The following is a 19,852-nucleotide window of genomic DNA, read 5'->3' on the forward strand; positions in this document are numbered from 1 at the left end:
ACGATGAGGACGTCGGCATAGTGTAGGTGAGCTTAAGGAAGCCCACTGCAAAGGAACGCCTGTTAGCAGGCTCTCCAGCAACCGGAGTCGTGGAAAAGTTAGCTGGCACCATCCTCAAACAGGAGTGGGCTCTATTCTCATATCCTGTCTTTGTGGAAGCGGAGTTAAACTGGCCAATAGACATTTACGACAGGTTTTCATAAGGTTGTGTCCTTGGACTCCAGGCAGCAGGACCCGCTCTGGATTTCATCATCACCAGACGTGTTGGAAATGAGAAGAAATCCATTTGGTGTAAGTGCTATGAGAGGGAAAATCCCAGTCACAGGGGCTCCTTCCAGCTCCCGCCAGCCTGCGGACACTCAGTTTCAGAAATTGGGGGGAAAGGCTCCTACTGGGGAGTGCCTTGCGTTTCACAGGTGAGTGCCTGCCCTGTGGCAGAGATGCCCCTGCTCTCCACCTGAGTGCCTGCCTCTACCCACCCCTCCCCTGTTAGCCATCACCAGGACATAGCCTCGGCCATGGACAGAGGGAGGACTTGGTGAGTACCAGCATGGAATCTGTTGGCCAAGACCCGAAGAGTGAGCTCCCCCAGTCCAGAGCCTCTGTTGTTGCCAGCGGTCTGACTAAATCCCAAAGGGAGACCACCCTTTGTGGAGGCCTTTTCCAAGCTGCTCATGCCAAGAAAGGGCAAGGGCGAGGTGCCAAGGATCCTGGCTGCACTCAGGCTGTGCTGCCCGGGGCCCTGCCCTCCTGGACTAGACCTGGGTTCCTGGCTCCCTGTCTTGCTATGTGGCCGAAGCTCTCCACCTGACACTTCCTGAGGAACCAGAATCCTAATGGGAACTCTAACAGGTGAACAGTCAGCCTTTCAAGGCCTAAAGGGAGGTGTAGCTACAATTTCCTGAGCACCTACTACAGGCCAGGAAATAGGATCACATCATTTCATTTAATCACTCAGCAATCCCATGTGCTGGGGATTGTTGTTATTCTCATTTGAAAGATGAAGCTCGGAAAAATTAACTAGCTTTCCTAAGCTCAGATCCTTGGGAAACCCCTAACAAATACTGACATGATTTTTTTTTTTTTTTAAGATTTTATTTACTGGGCCGCCTGGGTGGCTCAGTTGGTTAAGCGCCTGACTTTGGCTCAGGTCATGAGCCAGGGGTTCTGGGAGCAAGCCCTGTGTCAGGTTCCCTGCTCAGCGGGGAGTCAGCTTCTCCCTCTCCTCCTCTCTCCACTCCGGCTCTCCCTCTCTACCTCCCATTCTCTCTCTCTCTCCCTCTCGTTTGTTCACGCTCATTCAAATAAATAAGATCTCTCTTTGAGAGAGAGAGAGAGAAAACATGGGGGGGGAGCAGAGGCGGAGGAAGAGGAATGAGAAAGAATCTCAAGCAGACTCTGCACTCAGGGCAGAGCCCCATGTGGGGCTCCATTCCATGACCCTGAGGTCATGACCTGAGTCGAAACCGAGAGTCAGGCGCTCAACCGACTGAACCATCCAGAGGCCCCCAATACTGACATGATCTCTAAAGCTTTTTGAGAGTGTGATTTGCAGTATGTATATGTTTTAAGAAGACAAAGGGTCTGATATGGAAGCTAGTAGACTCAAGAGGCTCCTAAATATATTCCCGCTAAGTACATTTTACTTATTTTTCAAGGTGGGGTCCAAATCCCACCAGCTCTGTGCGGTCTGCCCTGACTGCTCCATCCCTTGAGGATTTCCCGTGTTCCAGGCTCTGGCCCTATCTCTGCTGCTTCCCAGCATGTGCAGCAATCTGTGCGTCTGCCACCCATTCACTACTACAGTGTCGGGCCCCCAAGGACAGGGACTGTGGATCCCAAAATTTTTGGAACCCCTTGCTGCAAAGATTTTCCTGGCTAGGAGAGCTGACCCCTGCAAGGAAGAGACACGGTTCATTTTTAGCCTGGATTCCCAAATCCCATCCACTTTCTAAGATGTGGCTCCAACTATCCAACCTGGCAAGTAGCTTCTGCTGAAAGTGAGCAGCTTCACTTTCAAAATACCCATTTTGGCGAAAAGAAATGAGTATCGAGTCTGTTGAGTGCCAGCCTCCAACAGACATCCTTAGAATCCTGGTTCTGTTGCTCCCGAAGCAGGTGATCTTGAGCAAGTCACTCTTTTCCTCCTGGCCTCAGTTTTCTCACCTGTAAAATGGGAATATATGCACCTGCCTCAGGGTTGCATGAACTATCAATGTTACAAGGCATTCGATGTAGTGCCTGCTTGTAAGCCATGGTCTAGAACGCCAGCCAGCATCATTACTATTACTATTTCATCACACTGGCTTTCGCACGCATGTGTATTCTGACCTTCTAAATCAGTGGTTCTCCAGCTCTGGAATATATCAGAATCACCTAACATGGGGATCCCTGGGTGGCTCAGTGGTTTAGTACTGCCTTTCAGCCCAGGGCCTGATCCTGGAGTCCCGGGATCGAGTCCCACATCAGGCTCCCTGCACTGAGCCTGCTTCCCCCTCTGCCTGTGTCTCTGCCTCTCTCTCTCTCTCTCTCTCTCTGTGTGTGTCTCGTGAATAAATAGATAAAATCTTAAAAAAAAAAAAAAAGAATAAGAATAAGAAAAGAATCACCTAACATGAAGCTACCTGGGGCACACCCCAAACGTACACAGCAGCATTCCCAGTAGGCAGGGGAGATGGTCGGCACTGGGCAACTCCTCTCTGAATAAGCCTCCCCACCCCCCACTGCCAGTGATTCTGATGTGTGCTCACCAAATCTAGAAAATTCTACTAGACATTATTCAATTTCCAAAGTTTTTCCCCCATCGAACTCTAAGGTTCCAAAGAGGTACTTCCGAACCCGTGGTTCCCCACCCCAGCTGGATGGCAACTCCTAGAGACTCAGATATTGGTTTGGGATGTGACCAGGATGTCAAGATTTCTAAACGACGGACAGAAGGCTCTAACCGTCTGTCAGCCAAGGTTGAAAATCACTGGCCCGTTGCAGGCCCTCTGTGACAAACTGAGCCACATCTTGACGATGATTTTACAGAAAGGGCTCTCATGCTGAAAAAAAAAATTATACAAAGTTTGCAAACAGCTGCTCCAGCCTGTCAGTAAGAGCCTTCAGCCTCCAACCTGGCTTTTATTCACCTTTGTGTCTGTCCCAGGACCTTACTACATAGTAAATACTTAATAAATATTTGTTGGAAGGTTGAATAGTTCTATTTTATTTGTTATCTGGCTCCAATTAAGTTTTCGGTTGCGTAGCATAACAACCTAACAGTTTCTTAAACATCTAAACCTTAACATCCTTTGCCTCAAACTTCAAACCTGAAACAGAAAGTGGGGCAGCCAGCCATCCAGCGGACACACTGACATTTCTTCGGGGGTCACATACACTATACAAGCTCCTAATGACTGATAAATGTAAGCAAATGTGATTTTCGTCGGCCGGGAAGAGTGTGACAGTTGTCGGCAGCACAGGCCTCCTGGCCCAATATTTGCACGGTTCCATCTGAAACTGTCAAATTACAAGAACATTATAAAAACTTGTAGGAACTTCATAGTAAACAGTAACTGGCCCCTTGTCAATACATTAGGAGAAAAAAAATTCCTGCTGCCAAAACACACGGGCCAGAACGCCTGCAGTGCAGGCCTGTGGCCAACTAGACCCTGTTCCCTGGGCAGCTCTTTTGAGGTTCTCGACCACAGTGGTGGTGAGAGAAGCCCCTGACAACTCCAGGGATCTGGGAGCCAGCGGCACTTTCACCTCTTAGCTCTTCCACGGCTCTAGGGCCCTGGGAACCCTTTAATCTCATCGGCCCTCGGATTCCTTGTGTAACAGCTACCTCATGGGGTCATGGGGTTCGAATCCCAGCTCCTTACACACTGACTCTGTCGCTCTGGGCAAGTTTCTCCACTTCTCTGAGCCTCCTTGTCCTCACTTTTAAAATGAGGATGATATTAGCCTTGTCTCACAGTGTTGTCAGGGGTAGCATGACAAGAACAGTGCCTGGTACACAACCGGCATTCAGCAGCAGACCTTAGCTCTTAAAATCTGCAAATCTCCAACGGGCAGTTTTGAAAACCAAGTCTTTGTCTTTCCTTTCCCCCTCGTGTTTTTGTCGGTGTGCTATCACAATTCACTGGGCAGCATACCTGACCTTAATGGACACATGACTATTATCATCTTTTTCATCCCACTTAATATGAACTTCCAAATGTTTCACTGCAGAAGTAATAATGTTGCTGATTATGGGACGCTGCCCCATGCCACAGAGGGAATGCCAGTAACCTGTGAAATAGGCCTTGAGTTACCTTTTAAAACATCTGAGTTCTGAATTCTAAAATGTACTGGCCATAAGGATTTCAGGTAAAGGATTGGAGAGCTATGCTCTTATGGGGTCGTGGTCAGATACAAGGAAGGAAGAAGCATCCTCCCAGCTTATCTCTTTTTCCCCTCCCCCTGACATGGCCATGACACGGCCTCAGAACTCACAGCTCTTCCCTTCTTCTTCCCACCCAAACTCGGTTTATCCTTCGGAATTCGGCTCAAGCACCTTCCCTGTGAAATGATCCTCTCTGAACCTCTACTGACCATGTCAAGAGCATGGGGCGGGGGAGGGTGGCTGGGCTGCATCTCCTCTACACCTCTGGGGGGCTGGCAGGGGCAGTACTGAAGCAACAGCCACAATGGGAAGGGTGGTCATCCAGGCTGATGTCTGAACCACAAGGGGCAAGAGGGGCAGGGCAGCCCACCTGATAGCTCACCCCACCTGCCCTGCCTGGGATGGGCACTAACTTGGCTTAATGACCAAAGCATACATTTCTGAAGCACAGAGAGCATATGTTCCTCCTGTAAATGTTCATTTATTGTTGCTACTGCTTTGGTATAAAGAAGCTCTCGCCATCTACCTCGAGCCTAGGAGCCCTCAACGAATACTTGGGAATGAAGGTGAGTCATCGGTAAATACTGGCTGACTAAGTCCCTGACATCGCTACTTCTCCCATGGGCACCACCTAGTCTGGCACATTCACGCGGGCCTAGCCACCAGAGGCCTTTTAGGCCGAAACAACTGTTGAGATTCTAGATGCTGCTACATAACAGACTCTTAAAAATCTAGGACCCTAATTAGACACATGCTCAAAGCTGCGTGTTCACTCCCAATTCTCGGGAGAAGCTTTCAAGAAAACTTCACAGAACCCTGAAACCACTGGGAACATAGATGACTCCAGACATTCAAGTGTCCAAGGATTCGAGGCTCTAGAAGTCCGAGATGGGAAGGCCCCTCATCCTGCGTCCTCTGCTCACACACGTGACCTGCACCCAGGGATCTCAGGGGTCTTCCTTCCCCCCTTGCACTCAGGGTGCATGGCCCCAACTGAAGGAGGTGTCCCCTGGGTCCGCCCTCTTTCATGCCTCCACGGGCTCGCCGCCCTAAGGTTGATGCCAAAGGGCCTTCTCAGAATTGGCCTCACTTTGAAGCCTATTCCAAAACACAGAGTGGGGTGGGGGTGGCCTCAACGCCCCAAAGGGCTGCAAAATAAAAGGTGGAAGGAAATACGCAGAGCTAAGACTCCACTTGATGGGATGAGCACTGGGTGTTATGCTATATGCTGGCAAATCGAACTCCAATAAAAAAAATATACAAAAAATGAAATAAAGGATGCCCGGGTGTCTCAGCAGTTGAGCACCTGCTCCTGGCTCAGCGTGTGATCTGTGGTTTCAGGATCAAGTCCCACATTGGGCTCCCTGCCTGGAACCTGCTTCTTCCTCTGCCTATATCTCTGCCTTTCTCTCTCTGTGTATCTCTCGTGAATAAGTAAATAAAATCTTTATAAAAAATAAAAAATAAAATAAAATAAATAAATAAAATTTAAAAAATGTAAAAGAATAAAATAAATAAAATAAAATAATAAGCAAAATAAAATAAATATAAAATGAAAAATAAAATAAATCAAATAAATGTAAAGATATAAAATAAAAAATAAAATAAGATCTAAAAAATAATAAAATAAATAAATAAAATGTAAAAAATAAAAAAATAAAATAAAATAATAAAAAATAAAATAAAATAAATAAAAATAAAAATAAAAAATAAATAAAATAAAATAAAATGAATAAAATAAATAAAATAAAATAAAATAAAAAATAAAATAAAATAAAATAAAATGAATAAAATAAATAAAATAAAATAAAATAAAATAAATAAAATAAAATAAAAAATAATCCCTCCGGAGCAGGAAAGCTATGCATTCAGGGCGCCGCAGGGTGCAGGGTCACAGAGCAGCGTGCGGCACCTCTGGTCCATCCGGGGATGTGGGGGAGGGCGGAGGGGGGGGCGAGGGGGGCCAGGGGCCGGTTGGGGACCCGGGGTCGGGGTCCCGGGGCGGGGCGCGTACCTCCTGTCCGCCGCGGGGTCGCGGGGGGCCTGCGGGTGCCGGCTGCCGCGCTGCGCGGGGCCGTGGCGGGGGCGGTCGGGGCGGAGGCGGAGGCGGGGGCGGGCCCGCGGCTCCCCGGGGTCGGGGTCGGGGTCGGGGTCGGGGTGGGGGTCGCGGCCGCGGAGCAGCGGCACGGAGGTGCGCACGGCCGACACCACGTGGCCCGCGAAGGCGCGCGGCGGCGCCCCGGGTCGCAGGGCCCCCCGCGCGCGGGCCGAGCCGGGCAGGCAGGGCCGCGTCTGCTCCATCACGCCGCCGCTGCAGCTGCGGGAGCAGGCGGACCACGGCCCCCAGGCGCCCCACACGCCGCCGCCGCCGCCAACGTCCTCGGGGCCGCCCTGGGCCGCCGTCCGCTGCGGGACCTGCGGAGACAGGGGCCGGTTAGGGCGTGCGGGCACCCGCTCCCCGCACCCGCTCCCCGCTCCCCGCACCCGCTCCCGCTCCCCGCACCCGCTCCCCGCTCCCCGCACCCGCTCCCCGCACCACGCTCCCCGCTCCCGCTCCCCGCACCCCGCTCCCCGCACCACGCTCCCCGCTCCCGCTCCCCGCACCCGCTCCCCGCTCCCCGCACCCGCTCCCGCACCCGCTCCCCGCACCACGCTCCCCCGCTCCCGCTCCCCGCACCCGCTCCCCGCTCCCCGCACCCGCTCCCCGCACCCGCTCCCCGCTCCCCGCACCCGCTCCCCGCTCCCCGCACCCGCTCCCCGCACCCGCTCCCCGCTCCCCGCACCCGCTCCCCGCACCCGCTCCCCGCACCACGCTCCCCGCTCCCCGCACCCGCTCCCGCTCCCCGCACCCGCTCCCCGCTCCCCGCACCCGCTCCCCGCACCACGCTCCCCGCTCCCGCTCCCCCGCACCCGCTCCCCGCACCACGCTCCCCGCTCCCGCTCCCCGCACCCGCTCCCCGCTCCCCGCACCCGCTCCCGCACCCGCTCCCCGCACCACGCTCCCCGCTCCCGCTCCCCGCACCCGCTCCCCGCTCCCCGCACCCGCTCCCCGCTCCCCGCACCCGCTCCCCGCACCCGCTCCCCGCTCCCCGCACCCGCTCCCCGCTCCCCGCACCCGCTCCCCGCACCCGCTCCCCGCTCCCCGCACCCGCTCCCCGCACCCGCTCCCCGCTCCCCGCACCACGCTCCCCGCTCCTGCACCCGCTCCCCGCACCGGCTCCAGCTCCGGCTCCCTACACCCGCTCCTGCACTCGACCGCTCCCCGCACTGGCTCCAGCTCCACGCTCCCGCTCCCGCTCCCCAGCCGGTGGGCACAGGGCCGGCCTAACCAGAAGAAAGGCCAATCCCACTCCAGTTAGAAAGTATACACAAAAATTAAAAGTTAAAAAATAAATTAATTAAATAAATAAATAAATAAAATAAGAAATAAAATTAAATAAATAAAATAAATATAAAACAAATAAATAAAATAAATTGAATATAAAATAAAATAAGAAAATTAAAAATAAAATTAAATAAAATGAATATGAAATTAAAATAAAACAAAATAAGAAAATTAAAAATATAAAAAATAAAAAATAAAAAATAAAATAAAATAAATATGAAATAAAAATAAAATAAGTAAAATAAGAAAATTAAAAACATTAAAAAATAAGTAAAATAAAATTTAAAAAATAATAAATAAAATAAAATAAAATAAAAATAAAATAAAATAATAAACGACGGGAATATAATCCAGCCTGGATGACACTCGTCTCTTTATACCCAAGTGCTCAGGAAACAGAACTTTGACTTTTGTAACAGGAGGAGGGGCACAAAGATCAAAGGGCTCAAGGGTTGCAGCTGTCCCCCTATAGCAGTGGCCTTGGAGAGCTCCTGTGGTGCCCTGAGCCCTTACCCCGCAGGAGGCCCCCTTCACCTCCTATGTAGGTCGTGGGCATCAGGCCACAGGGCCTGGACTCCCCTAAGCTGCAGGGGAGGCCATGGGGCCCAGGCTCCTCTGCACACTCAGGGACACACCGCAGTTTAGAGGCCCGGCCCTGAAGCCACACCGCTGCCACCACGTCTAGCAGTGTCTCTGGGATGTTTCTGAACCTCTCTGAGCCTCAGTGTTCTGAAGGAGGATGGGGCCTGGCTCCCAGGGACGTAAGGAATTTAAGTCAGGTCACATGTGTGAGCAAGGAGCCTGGCACTCAATACACACTTGTTAGGAACCATCATGATTTATCCTGCTTCCGTGGTCAATCAGAAGAAGTGAGAACTGTCAGGAACTCTTAAAGTTCTTCCTAGAGACTGATCCTATGCTCCTATTCGTATAACGGGTCATTTCATGGAGAACGACTATGGCAGACTTGGCGCTGGGTGGGGGGAGGGGTAGGCAGTGTTTCTTCATTACACAGACACTGTCTGAGCACCAGCTACACCCCTTGCTGAGCGCAGCCCTGAGGACCAGGAGAAAAGCACCCCAGAGGCACACCCATGGCCTGCACCCAGCAGAAGAGTGCTATGCAGCTAGGACTGGATTGGGGTGGGGGGGGAGTCTCCTAGGGAGGCTGGCTGCCCTGGCTTGGGGGGGGGGGCGGGATTAACAAGGCCCAGGAGGAGGAATCACAGCAATGGCTGCAATAGTCAGGTACCCACTCAGTACCAGGTAACACGTGTAATCTCCAGACTTCACCATGGCCCTGGTGACTACTCTCCAAGGTGAGGTTTCCCAACTGAGGCTCGAAAAGCGTGGCCTGCTCCGGTCATGCCCCCGCAGCAGGACTTAAAATCAAGTCTACCCAATTCCCAGGCCCACAGCCCCAGCCCAGCACTCCCTGCTCTCCCCCGGCAGGTAGCTGCCCTTGTGTTTCTGGATCCTTCTCCTGGAATGTCCTCCTTACCTGTGGGACACTGACCAACACTATGACTTTCCTTAGAACGTGAGGTTTTCGGTGAACCTCACACTTCCATCTGAAGTACAAAAAGCCATGATTAACTTGGCCTTTTTTCTTTTTTTCTTTTTTTTTTATTTATTTATTTTATTTTTTTTAGCTCTTGGTTTTTGACAGCATTTTTTGGCCCAAAGTTCAAAGACTTTTCATGGTTGGGTTCTCTGTCCCCACAGTACTGCTGCACTGTAAGAAGGTCCAGGGATCGTCCTCCCCTTTGTGTGGAACAAATCCAAGAAGGCAGAGCTCCTTCACACCACGTGGAATTGAGAGTGGACCTAAAGATTCCCTCAGAGGAGGGATGTAAGGATTCAACGAAGAAACCCACTTGACGTGCCTGCAGTAAGTGCTCAGGCAGCCTTGGTCACTGCTGTAGCTGGCATTGTGGTCACTAAAAGTGCGGGCTCAGGCCGAGGTTAGAGGCCTTGCCTCCAGGCTAATCAGTCACCCTGACTCCATGGGGCTGGTTTAATTGACGCCATTTTCCTTCAACTACATTCCAGTGCAGAGTGCGCTGTGGATGACCTCTGTAGCTTAAGTTGAGTTCCTGAAGGTTCAAGGAGCAGCTAAGGCAGGATGAGGTGAAGCTGAGGGAACCCAGGGAGCAAATAAACATCTAACCAGAGGGTTAAGCCCAGAGCTGGATGTCAGACAGCCAGCCTTTGGGAGCCATGTTCATTCAGAGAGCCAAGGCAGAAGGTTGGAGGTACCGTGGGGTGGAGCCAGCGGGAGATGGGGTCAGAGCAAGGACAAGACAGAGGGTCCTGTGACAGGAGCCTCCAGTTCCTTAATGGCCAGTATGTGAGCAGCAGCAGGGGGATGGGGGCATGAATAGCCAATACTTTCAACTCATCAATACTAATCGGGGACCCAGGAGAGAAAGTTTTTTACCTGCTTATAAATACAAACAAAACAAAAGCTTTTGTTCTTTCTTCCCTCTCTTACATGTCTTGGTTATTTGTTTATTTGTATTGGAGAAAGAGAGCATGGGGGGGGCATGCAGAGGGAGAGGTAGAAGTAGACACCCTGCTGAGCAGGATGTGGGGCTCCATCTCAGGACCCTGAGATCATGACCACAGCTGAAGGCAGATATTTAACCAACTGAGCCACCCACGCACCCCTGTCCTGACTTTTAAATATCAAGCTGATCATGGATTCACTGAAGTAATTGTGAAAAAATGTGCTTCATCAGGACACAGTGTTGATATAGAAAGTAATATATAGGCACCTGGGTGGCTCAGTGGTTGAACGTCTGCCTTCAGCTCAGGTCATGATCCGGGTCTTGGGATCGAGTCCTGAATCAGGCTCCCTGTGTGGAGCCTGCTTCTCCCTCTGCCTGTGTCTCTCATGAATAAATAAATAAGTCTTGAAAAAAAAAAAAAAGAAGAAAGTAATCCCTAAAGTGTGTGTTGTGAGTTGAATGATGGCCCTCCCTATAAGGTATGTCCCTGCCCTAATCCCAAGAATTTATGGATACGACCTCATTTGGAAAAAGGGTCATTCCACATGTGATTAAGGATCTTGAGATGGGAACCTCCTGGATTTTCCAGGCAGGCCCTAAATCCAATGACAAATGTTCTTATAAGACACAGAAGAGAAAACACAGAGAGGAGAAGGCCGTGTGACCACCGGAGCAGACTGGAGAGATACAGCCATGAGCAGCAAAGCAAGAAGCCTCCAGAAGCTGGAAGAAGCAGGAAGGATGTCCCCCTCGTAACTGGAAGTATAGCCCTAGTCACACCTTGATATTGAACTTCTGGCCTCCAGAACCATGAGGAATGAATTTTTGTTGTTTTAAGACATTAAGTTTATGATCATTTGTTACAACAGCCCAGGGAAACTAATATAGTGTTTAGTACTTTGAGGACAAGGAGGAAAGGGGACAGGTGTTTGCCGAGCACCTTCTCTGGGTCTGGCCTTGTGCAAATGCCTCACTTAGGTACTGGCTCTATAGCACAGGAACCATCAGCTCCATGGTACACTTGACAGTGCCCCTCAGTCACCCTGAGATGTTGGTGTTATTTTGTCCCTTCTACAGGAAAGAACTGGGGCCTCTAGAGGCTGCGTGACTTGCCCAGGATCCAGCTGGTAGGAGGCGGACAGGACTGACATTGAAGCCTGCTGACTCCTAGTCCAGCCTTCTTTTTTTGTCCCCCCCCCCCCCCCCCCCGCAGCATGCTGCCTCCCTGTTTTTGGTGGAGAATAGAAGAGTAAAATGAGTCAAAATAAATCCACGTTGATAGTTCTAGAGGGATCATTGGGATAAACAAACAAAGGCAGAAGTACGTGTCTGGCACATCGGGGGATCTCAGTTATCCAGGATCTTCTGATTTCTCATTGACACAGATAAGGAAGGCACCGTTGCTAGCATTTGGATTAAACATGCGGCTCTACTAAAACTCCACTTCCTAGAGCTAATCCCACCCTTAATTTAGCTTCCTATTGCCAAATCGGGCAGGGTCCCTGGGGGAAGAAAACATGAAACCACATTCCATCCTATTCTATTCATAAGAATTCTCTAATTTATAGTTGAATTATGGTGAGCGACTTGAAATTCCATCTCAGTCCCCATGGTAGGAGTCCAACCACAAGCTCCAACATTGTATTTTTATAGTACACAGCCAGAAACAAAGAAAAAAGGGTGAGGGGAAGAGAGGGAAAATGGAAAGAAAGAGAAAGAAAGGAAGAAAAAACAAAGAAAAAAGGGAGGGGGGCTTTGGATGTGGGCCTCCTGGACGCATCAAACCCCCATCCTCCTCCCGCTTCTCCGTCACCCTCCTGGTGACCCACTCCCCCCTTGTTTTCTGACAGTCAAGGAGTTTTCTGGGAGGCATGGTGGAGAAACTTTCAAGACTCCTGAGATACAGCATTCCCCAAATCATGACTAACTAGCAGGACCTCTTAGTGACAAGCATCAAAACCAAAGACTAAATCATGACTGGACAAAACCAAAGAAAGACTAGAACCTTAAAACTTTGTCACCTGCCAGCACATTGCTCCTTCCCCAATATATACATGTCCTGTTAAGACCGAAGCTGAGGGACGCCTGGTGGCTCAGCAGTTGAGGGTCTGTCTTTGACTCAGGTTGTGATCCCAAGGTCCTGGGATCGAATCCCGCATCAGGCTCTCCGCGGGGAGCCTGCTTCTCCCTCTGCCTGTGTGTCTCTGCCTCTCTCTGTGTGTCTCTAATGAATAAATAAATAAAATCTTTAAAAAAAAAAAAGACCGAAGTAGAAAATCTAAGACACTTCAAAAAAGCACCCTAAACTGTTCCTCATCCCTTCCAAAGATTTCTAACCCATCAATCAGAAAAACTCGAACAACCCAATGGAAATAGGGACAAAGGGCATGAAAGGGTTTATAGTCAGTAGGGACTGAATGTTTGTATCCCTTGCAAAATTCAAATGTTGAAGCCCTGCCCCCCAATGCAATGGTATTTGGAGGTGGAGCCTCAGGAGTTCCTTGGGTTTAGATGATGCCATGTGGGTGAGACTCCATGACGGGATTAATGTCCTTATAAGAAGAGGGAGAAAGACCAGGAATCTCTCTCTCTCTCTATCACCTGAGGACATAGTGAGAAGCCAGTGTCTGCGAGGCTGAAAGAGAGCCTTTGTGAGCAACCAAATCTTGATCCCAGACTTCTCAGCCTCCAGTACAGTGACAGATAAATGCCTGGTGTTTAAGCCCCCTGGGCAGTGGCATTTTGTCATAGCAGCCTGGGCTGACCAATACAACAGGGAAATAAATACAACATATGGAAACTGAACATCACATATGATCAAGCAAATGCAAAATTAAACAACAGAATTCCATTACATACCCATTAGATTGGCAAAGAATATCAAGTTTGACAACACTGATGTGACAAGAACGTTCACTGCTGATGGGAGTCTAAATCCAAGCAACCTCTTTGGAGGGGACTTTGCAACACGTATCACGATTTTAAATGCACATACCCTCGAGCCCAGTGGTTCTGCTTCTAGGGGTTCACCCTATGGATTTACTCAAAATCTGTGTGTGAGGTTGTACATATAATGACTTTTATTGCATCATTTGTTGTAAAGAGTAAAACCAAAAAAATCTGGAGACCACCTAAAATATCCATGCAGAGGAACCTGGCTAAATGAAATCTGATCCATCCAAACAACAAAATGCAATGTATCTGCTAGAATGAGGTCGATTTACATGTGTTAAAGTGACAGCTCTCTATATTACCAAAAAAAAAAAAAAAAACAAGAGGTAGAAAAAGTATGTGAAGAATAAACATATTTATAGATATCTCTCTTTAAGCATTAGATTGAAATGTAAACAACAGCTGACATTTGATCTTCCGGACAGAAAGCCATATTCTGCTGTAAGGAAAGGAGTGAGTGTTACAGCCCATATCGGATGGCCTCAGCCTTGTATAAAAGAGGTAAGACCTGCCAGGGAAAGAAGGGGAGAGATAAACTGGGGGCTTACAGAAAGAAGAGGTAATTAGGAAGAGCAAAATATCCTTTATCTGCCTGAACCGCTTGAATGAAGCTCCATTTCAGGGATTTTTATTTCCATTGTACAGATGTGGTCGTTGAGGTACAGAGTGCCCTAGTGGATGAAGCATGGGCTTTGAAAATACATTCGAGAGATAAAGTAATGCAGATCTGACAATGTTGTTTGGTAGATGAAACGTGAGAAGTAAAGCATCTAGCACATTCCCAGTCACCCAGCCAGGGCATGGTTGACCGCCATTCATCCTTCCTTTGGAAGAACTTATAGCACTTGTCGAAGTTTTATAATGTGTAAGAAGCAGACCCAACCCTCCAACCTAAGGGGTGTTTGCTCCATTCCACTGGAGGTTCTAAGGGATGGGGCAGAGTGGGTGAAGGGGGAAGATAACAGAACTAAAAGAGCTTTTCAGAGTACACATGGCATCCCATATCCCTTCCCCAGAGATTACAATGTGTCCTGCCTAGAGTGAGGCAGGGGTCAAGGGAGAAATGTGTATTTTGGATAAAATCTTTCAGATCTTCTCATATCATCCCTTCCTCATTTAAAAGTGACCATTTGATATTATGGTGCTTCTCTAAATAGTCAATACTGGGGCATGAGCCAGGGAGCAGAAAAAAGGGAAGGCATTCAGAGAAGTGAGGGAAATAGGGTGGTTACATTCCTATTTAACTCAACTTGGGCCACGCATAAGAAGAGGGGGTAGCAGAACCAGAGGGAGAACTGAAATCCCCCAAAGACTTTGGGTTTGGAGCTGGACGCTATAACTAACAACACTTTGGGATCAGTTGTACGGAAGTTAATATTGGGCAGGGATTTTTGTGTAAATGTATATCAACAGTAATACATGTGTGTAGGGCAGCCTGGCAGTCATTTCCCTTTCCCTGGGTCCTTTAGGAAATCACCCCTCCACACTGGATGAATTGTGGTGGGAATGTATTCAGAGACCCTGACAGCAGAAGCCAAGGTAAGCAATGTGGGCCAATCAGATGTTCCCTCCCTGAAATTTGAATACCCAGTAAAGGGGCCAAGAGACCACAAATGGCTTTGAGTCTTTCATCCTGACCCCACTGCTTATGCTGTGAGACCATTTCTTTTGCTCTCTGGCATGCCTCAGTGCCCACCTGCTTCCCAGGCTAGTTTCAGTAAATTCTGTTGCTTGCAGTGAAGAAGCCTAAATGATAGCTAAATGATTACAAACATTATAATGTCAAGTGTGGTAACCAAGTTAATGGGAAGGTAGCTGGGTCTGCCTTTGGCACAAGATTTGTAGGAGAGAAAGCAGCGCTTGGGATGACCAAAGTGGTCCAGACTTGGCATAAGCCTCGGGTTGAGGGGAATCCAGGGCTCCAGGATTCAGGGAGATGACAGTTGACCACAGTCTGCATAACCAGAGAACCAAGGTCTCCCTCAAACAGGATGGGCTGAGAGGATAGGAGGTTCACAGGGACAGTGTGTGAGCTCCGAGAGGAGTAGAGGAAGCAAAAATCCAGGCAGCTGTGGCCGCCTTATTTCATCATAACGTTTTTAAGGGGATGAATACGTATGACCAAAATAGAAGGATAGTAGAACAAACCAGGGCTTGATAGACTCAGTGAAACATCAAAACCATGAGCAATACAGGGCAACATGGAGTCCTGTAATATAACATTAAGTGAAAAATGCCAAAGACAAACTTGTAACTATACCCTGATTATAATTATGTAAAGATTCTGTAGGCATATATGCTAAACAAAACCTGGAAGGGGCTATGGAAAAATGAAAACATGCGATATGTTACTGAAGCTGGACCCAGGGTAGATTTTCTTGTAATTAAAAAAAAAAAAAAGTCCAATGATGGTTACACTACTGCTTGCTCAATAAATAAAAATAAATAGATTAAATGAAGAAAGATTCAGAACAGACTGTGGGGGGTGGGAGGCACAGAAAAGTAAACCGGGAGTTGGTGGTAGTCCTTGTTAGAGAAAGCCCTGAGAATTTCTCATGGCCACCAGTAGATCTGTAACTAGGAACAGCTCTAAATGCTTTTCAGTATATTTGGTTTGGGTACTAATGCAAAATCATGTAAGATTTCACTGGTTTCTAATTTTCTTTCTACAAAATTAAACCTGCCATCTGTTCTTCATAGAAAACGAGTCACATGCAAAGTCTGAAATTCTCGAGTCTCATTCTAGAAGAGACTGGAAAAAGTAGGTTTGGTTTTAGCCACACAACCAAGTCAACACGAGAAAGCAAACATTACAAAAATATACGTTGAAGTTGGAGCCCAGAGAGCAAAGTTTTGGAAAGCTGAGAGCACATGAAAGCAGGAGCATATAGGGTGTAGCTGGGCCAGGACATCTGCTACCTGGGACCTTGGGCAGGGAGCACGGGGAGGTTGGTGCACTTTGATAAAGAAGCTCCAGACTCAAACCAGATCTAAATGAAGGACCACCACAATGGTTTGCTCTGAGACACAGACTCAACCTTACATCTTAATCACCTATCTTGACCCTGACAACACACTATAGAGGCATAGAGGCCCCCTAATCTTATGTCTGAGCGTAACTTCACTGCCAGCAGCCACAAAATCAACGTAAGAACCTCCCGTACGTGGGACACCTGGGTGACTCAGCAGTTGAGCATCTGCCTTCAGCTCAGGGCGTGATCCCAGTCCCGGGATCAAGTCCTGCATTGGGCTCCCTGTGGGGAGCCTGCCTCTCCCTCTGTCTATGTCTCTGCCTCTCTCTGTGTCTCTCATGAATAAATAAAATCCTAAAAAAAAAAAAAAAAAAAGAAAGAAAAAAAGAACCTCCCATACACGGGAGATTGGAGCAAAATGTGCTCAGGCTTGATTATTGTGTACAAATCCCCCCGCACGGTAATTTATATCAAGATGAGTTCTACAAATGCATTTTAGGAAAAGTTAAAGGGATGCATTTGCACAAAGCCATCACAAAGGAGAAGTGGAGGTCAAAGGAGAGGCAGATGTATGTGCAAAGAGACATACTAAGCCCCAGTTAAAACAAGAGCCACATAGAGAAAAAACCACTGTCATGCCATCACCCAAAAGCTAAGCACATGTGGGTTTGGTCGCTCTGCAAATTCCAGCTCTATCTACCTGGCCCTAAGGCTGTGTCTCAATACCATGTCCTTAGAGTAGGTGAATCTTTACAGTAAATGATCTCAGACACAGCAAACTCTTCCATATTCACCTACGTAGGTGATCTTGAGTCCACACTCTGGCCCAAACACTGGAGAACACAGACACACCCTTGTGCTCCCACTCCTGGCCTGTGCGGTTTCTCCATGTGTAACCCACAGGGCACCTCCTGCACAACCAACGTCACATCTACTGAGACTGAATTCAGAATCCTGGCTCCTCCGCCACACCTGGTGAGTAAGAACCTCTAGGGTGGGGCCCAGGATTACACATTTTAAACAAGCTTCCCTGCCAATTTGAATGCAGCTGGAAAATCTCTGGTGCCTGGACACCTCTAGGTGACACTCAAACAGGAAACCACTCAACCTACCCCCTAGGCCTCCGACTTCCACCATACACCGCTATTTCCTTAACTCCCAAATGCCCTAGCCACATTATTCCCTGCTTTTTGGCCTACCTCTCCCACTTCAGCCATTCGAGCTGAGGCCAGCTTGGAGTTTCTCATATGAGACAGGGAAACATTCAAAGGATGACACTGGCCTCATGTGGGATTCACACGTTATAAAGCAGGCTCCATTCAAAATGTACTCTTAACAATCGCAGCAACGGGTAGTACAGCAAGATGAAAGAAGAGGAAGGGAGGACTTGTGGAAAGCCCTGGACAGGCCCCTATGCTCTGGTCCCAAGTCTGCTGTTAACTCACTTGGTGATTTGGGGCAAGTCAGTCTGTGGCTCTGGACCTCAGTTTCCATATCAGTAAAATGAGCCGGTTGGGCTTGATGAGGGCCGGGGGTCCCTTCCAGTGCTAACAGGCTCTGATTTTTCCTGGAAGAGCTCGGACATTCCTTGCCACGTATTGATTCACTTCAGGTACCAAAACACAGGGAGGCGATCCCACAGGTTGCGCCCAGGGTCCCCCACTGCCAGCAAAGAGCAGGCTCGAAACACAGAAAAGCTCCCCTAAATGCAGGGCAAGAGAAGCTGGGATGCGTTTCCACGATATTCAACGGAAGGCAGGGCCCAGGCAAAATGATGGAATGAGGTAAATATTTGGATGTGATCTGCATAATCGGAAACAATCCTGCTTATGAAACTGACCTGACTCTTTCATCACCCGCCACATGGAAACTGTGCTCAGTTATATCTAGAATATATCGCAGAGCAAGTGCCCGGGTACCGAGTCCGCCCGTGTTGCTGCGCAGTCACTCGGGAAACAGAAGCAGATGTCTCTATGCAGTGCCTGTGTGTGTTCTTTGGTTTGGTGGCTGGTCCATTTGGCTTCATGGCCTCCACCATTTGCCCATCTACAACCCCAGCCAACCAGGACGGTCAGAATAGTGAGTAGCGCGCACAGTAAAGAGTGCGGCTTCCGGACCCAACGGTCGACTTGGGGGATCAGCAACTTTCCAGCACAGAAGTCTACCTGGTGACTTGGCCCTCTGCATCTGGGTCAATACCCAGCAGGCTCCCGGAAGACAGGCCATTCAAAAGCATCTTCCTGGAATACATCAGCATCCGGCGCAGAGCAGGGCACACAGTAGGCATTCTGTAAACACTTTGCTGCATGAGTGACGCTGCAAGTGGCCTGAGGTTGGATGCTACCCGGATCCCCTGCCTCCGTCTTTTCCCTGCCCACTCAGGCTTTCCGTGCCCCCAAAGCTATTTTCTAGAAATCTAGCCCTACTGTGTTGCTCTTTTGCTCACCAATGCCTCTTGAATTCTCACTCTCCGAAAGATGAGATCCAAACTTGCTCTTCGTTGCGGTGTTCCAAGCCTTTCATCATCTGTGCTCACCCTTCCTTCCTGGCTTGAACTCTGGCACCACTCTCCCCCGACCCCTTAACATTCCCACCATACACGAAGCAGGATGCGCCCTTCCTCCCCTCCTACCTTCACCCTGCTGGGCTCTCAGCTCAAATGTTCCCTCCCTTCTCCCCTTCTCCTCTGCCTGGGAATTCCTACTTGGCTCCAACCAGGTCCAAGGTCTGAAGACCAACAATCAGGTCTCATGGTCCCCCCATCCCGCTCTGGGGACATCACGCACATCTCTCCATCACACTTACCACTTGGCACTATAATTATCTCTATACACAAACATCTCCCCCAACAACACTTCAAGTTCCCCAAGGCAGGGATCTTTGTCTTCTTAATCTTTCTGTTTCAACGATTCTAACAGCACCTCATATACAATCTGTCACCTCACAGGCCCTCAGGAGATATTTGATGGGTGGATGAATGAGCACATGGATGAATGAAGGACAATTGTACCAACTGCTCCGTTTCCTGCCCGTTTGCTTTGTTAAGTGTCAAACATTTCCTGTCTCTATAGCACATGTCATGTCTGTTTGAGTTACTTGGCTGGTCTCCGATGTCTAAATGTTCCATGTGTCCTACTGCCAAGAGGCTGACAATCCAAATGACAGTTCTCCTGTCTCTTCAAAGTCATGCACTCAATATATGATCCTCTGACCATCTCCTGCTGGACACCATACTTGACCCTCTCCTTGACTCCAGGACACCATACCCTCCTGGATTTTCTTCTAAACTTCTAGCTGTCTTCTCTTCTGTCCATCTAGTTCCTCTCCTATCTGCTGGCTTCTCTTCTATCTGCTCCTCAAGTGTGAAGGTTCCGTTACTGGCCTTCCAATCTTATCCAAACCCTCTTACAGAGAAATACTGTAGCATCATTATCAACTCTTGCCATATACCAAAATATGTTAGAACTCGAACCAGATTGTATTTGATTAAGAAGGTGAAGATCTCATTTACGTACGTGCTCCATGGGAACAGGTGATGGCAACAGGTGAGCAGAAAACTAAGGTTTTTGCAACAAAGAGAAAGATGCTGATAATCAGGGCCCCAGGTACCAGCACAGCAACAGAAACCCTCTGCTATTCAGGAGTACTACTGAGCCGCTATCTC

The 19,852-nt window shown here is 48.8% G+C and overlaps 1 protein-coding gene across 3 annotated transcripts in view; it reads right to left on the minus strand.

Annotated features, from left to right (window-relative positions):
• The window catches only part of THSD4 (thrombospondin type 1 domain containing 4), a 575,779-nt gene that overhangs the window by 482,211 nt on the left and 73,716 nt on the right, over positions 1-19,852 (minus strand). For all 3 annotated transcript variants that reach the window (XM_055320025.1, XM_055320026.1, XM_055320024.1), the window contains one exon: positions 6,384-6,784. In XM_055320025.1, coding sequence (XP_055176000.1) covers positions 6,384-6,784 — 401 coding nt within the window. The remainder of the gene's footprint in view (positions 1-6,383; positions 6,785-19,852) is intronic.

This window comes from Nyctereutes procyonoides, unplaced genomic scaffold (genome assembly GCF_905146905.1).
Source record: "Nyctereutes procyonoides isolate TBG_1078 unplaced genomic scaffold, NYPRO_anot_genome, whole genome shotgun sequence".
NCBI lineage: Eukaryota > Metazoa > Chordata > Mammalia > Carnivora > Canidae > Nyctereutes > Nyctereutes procyonoides.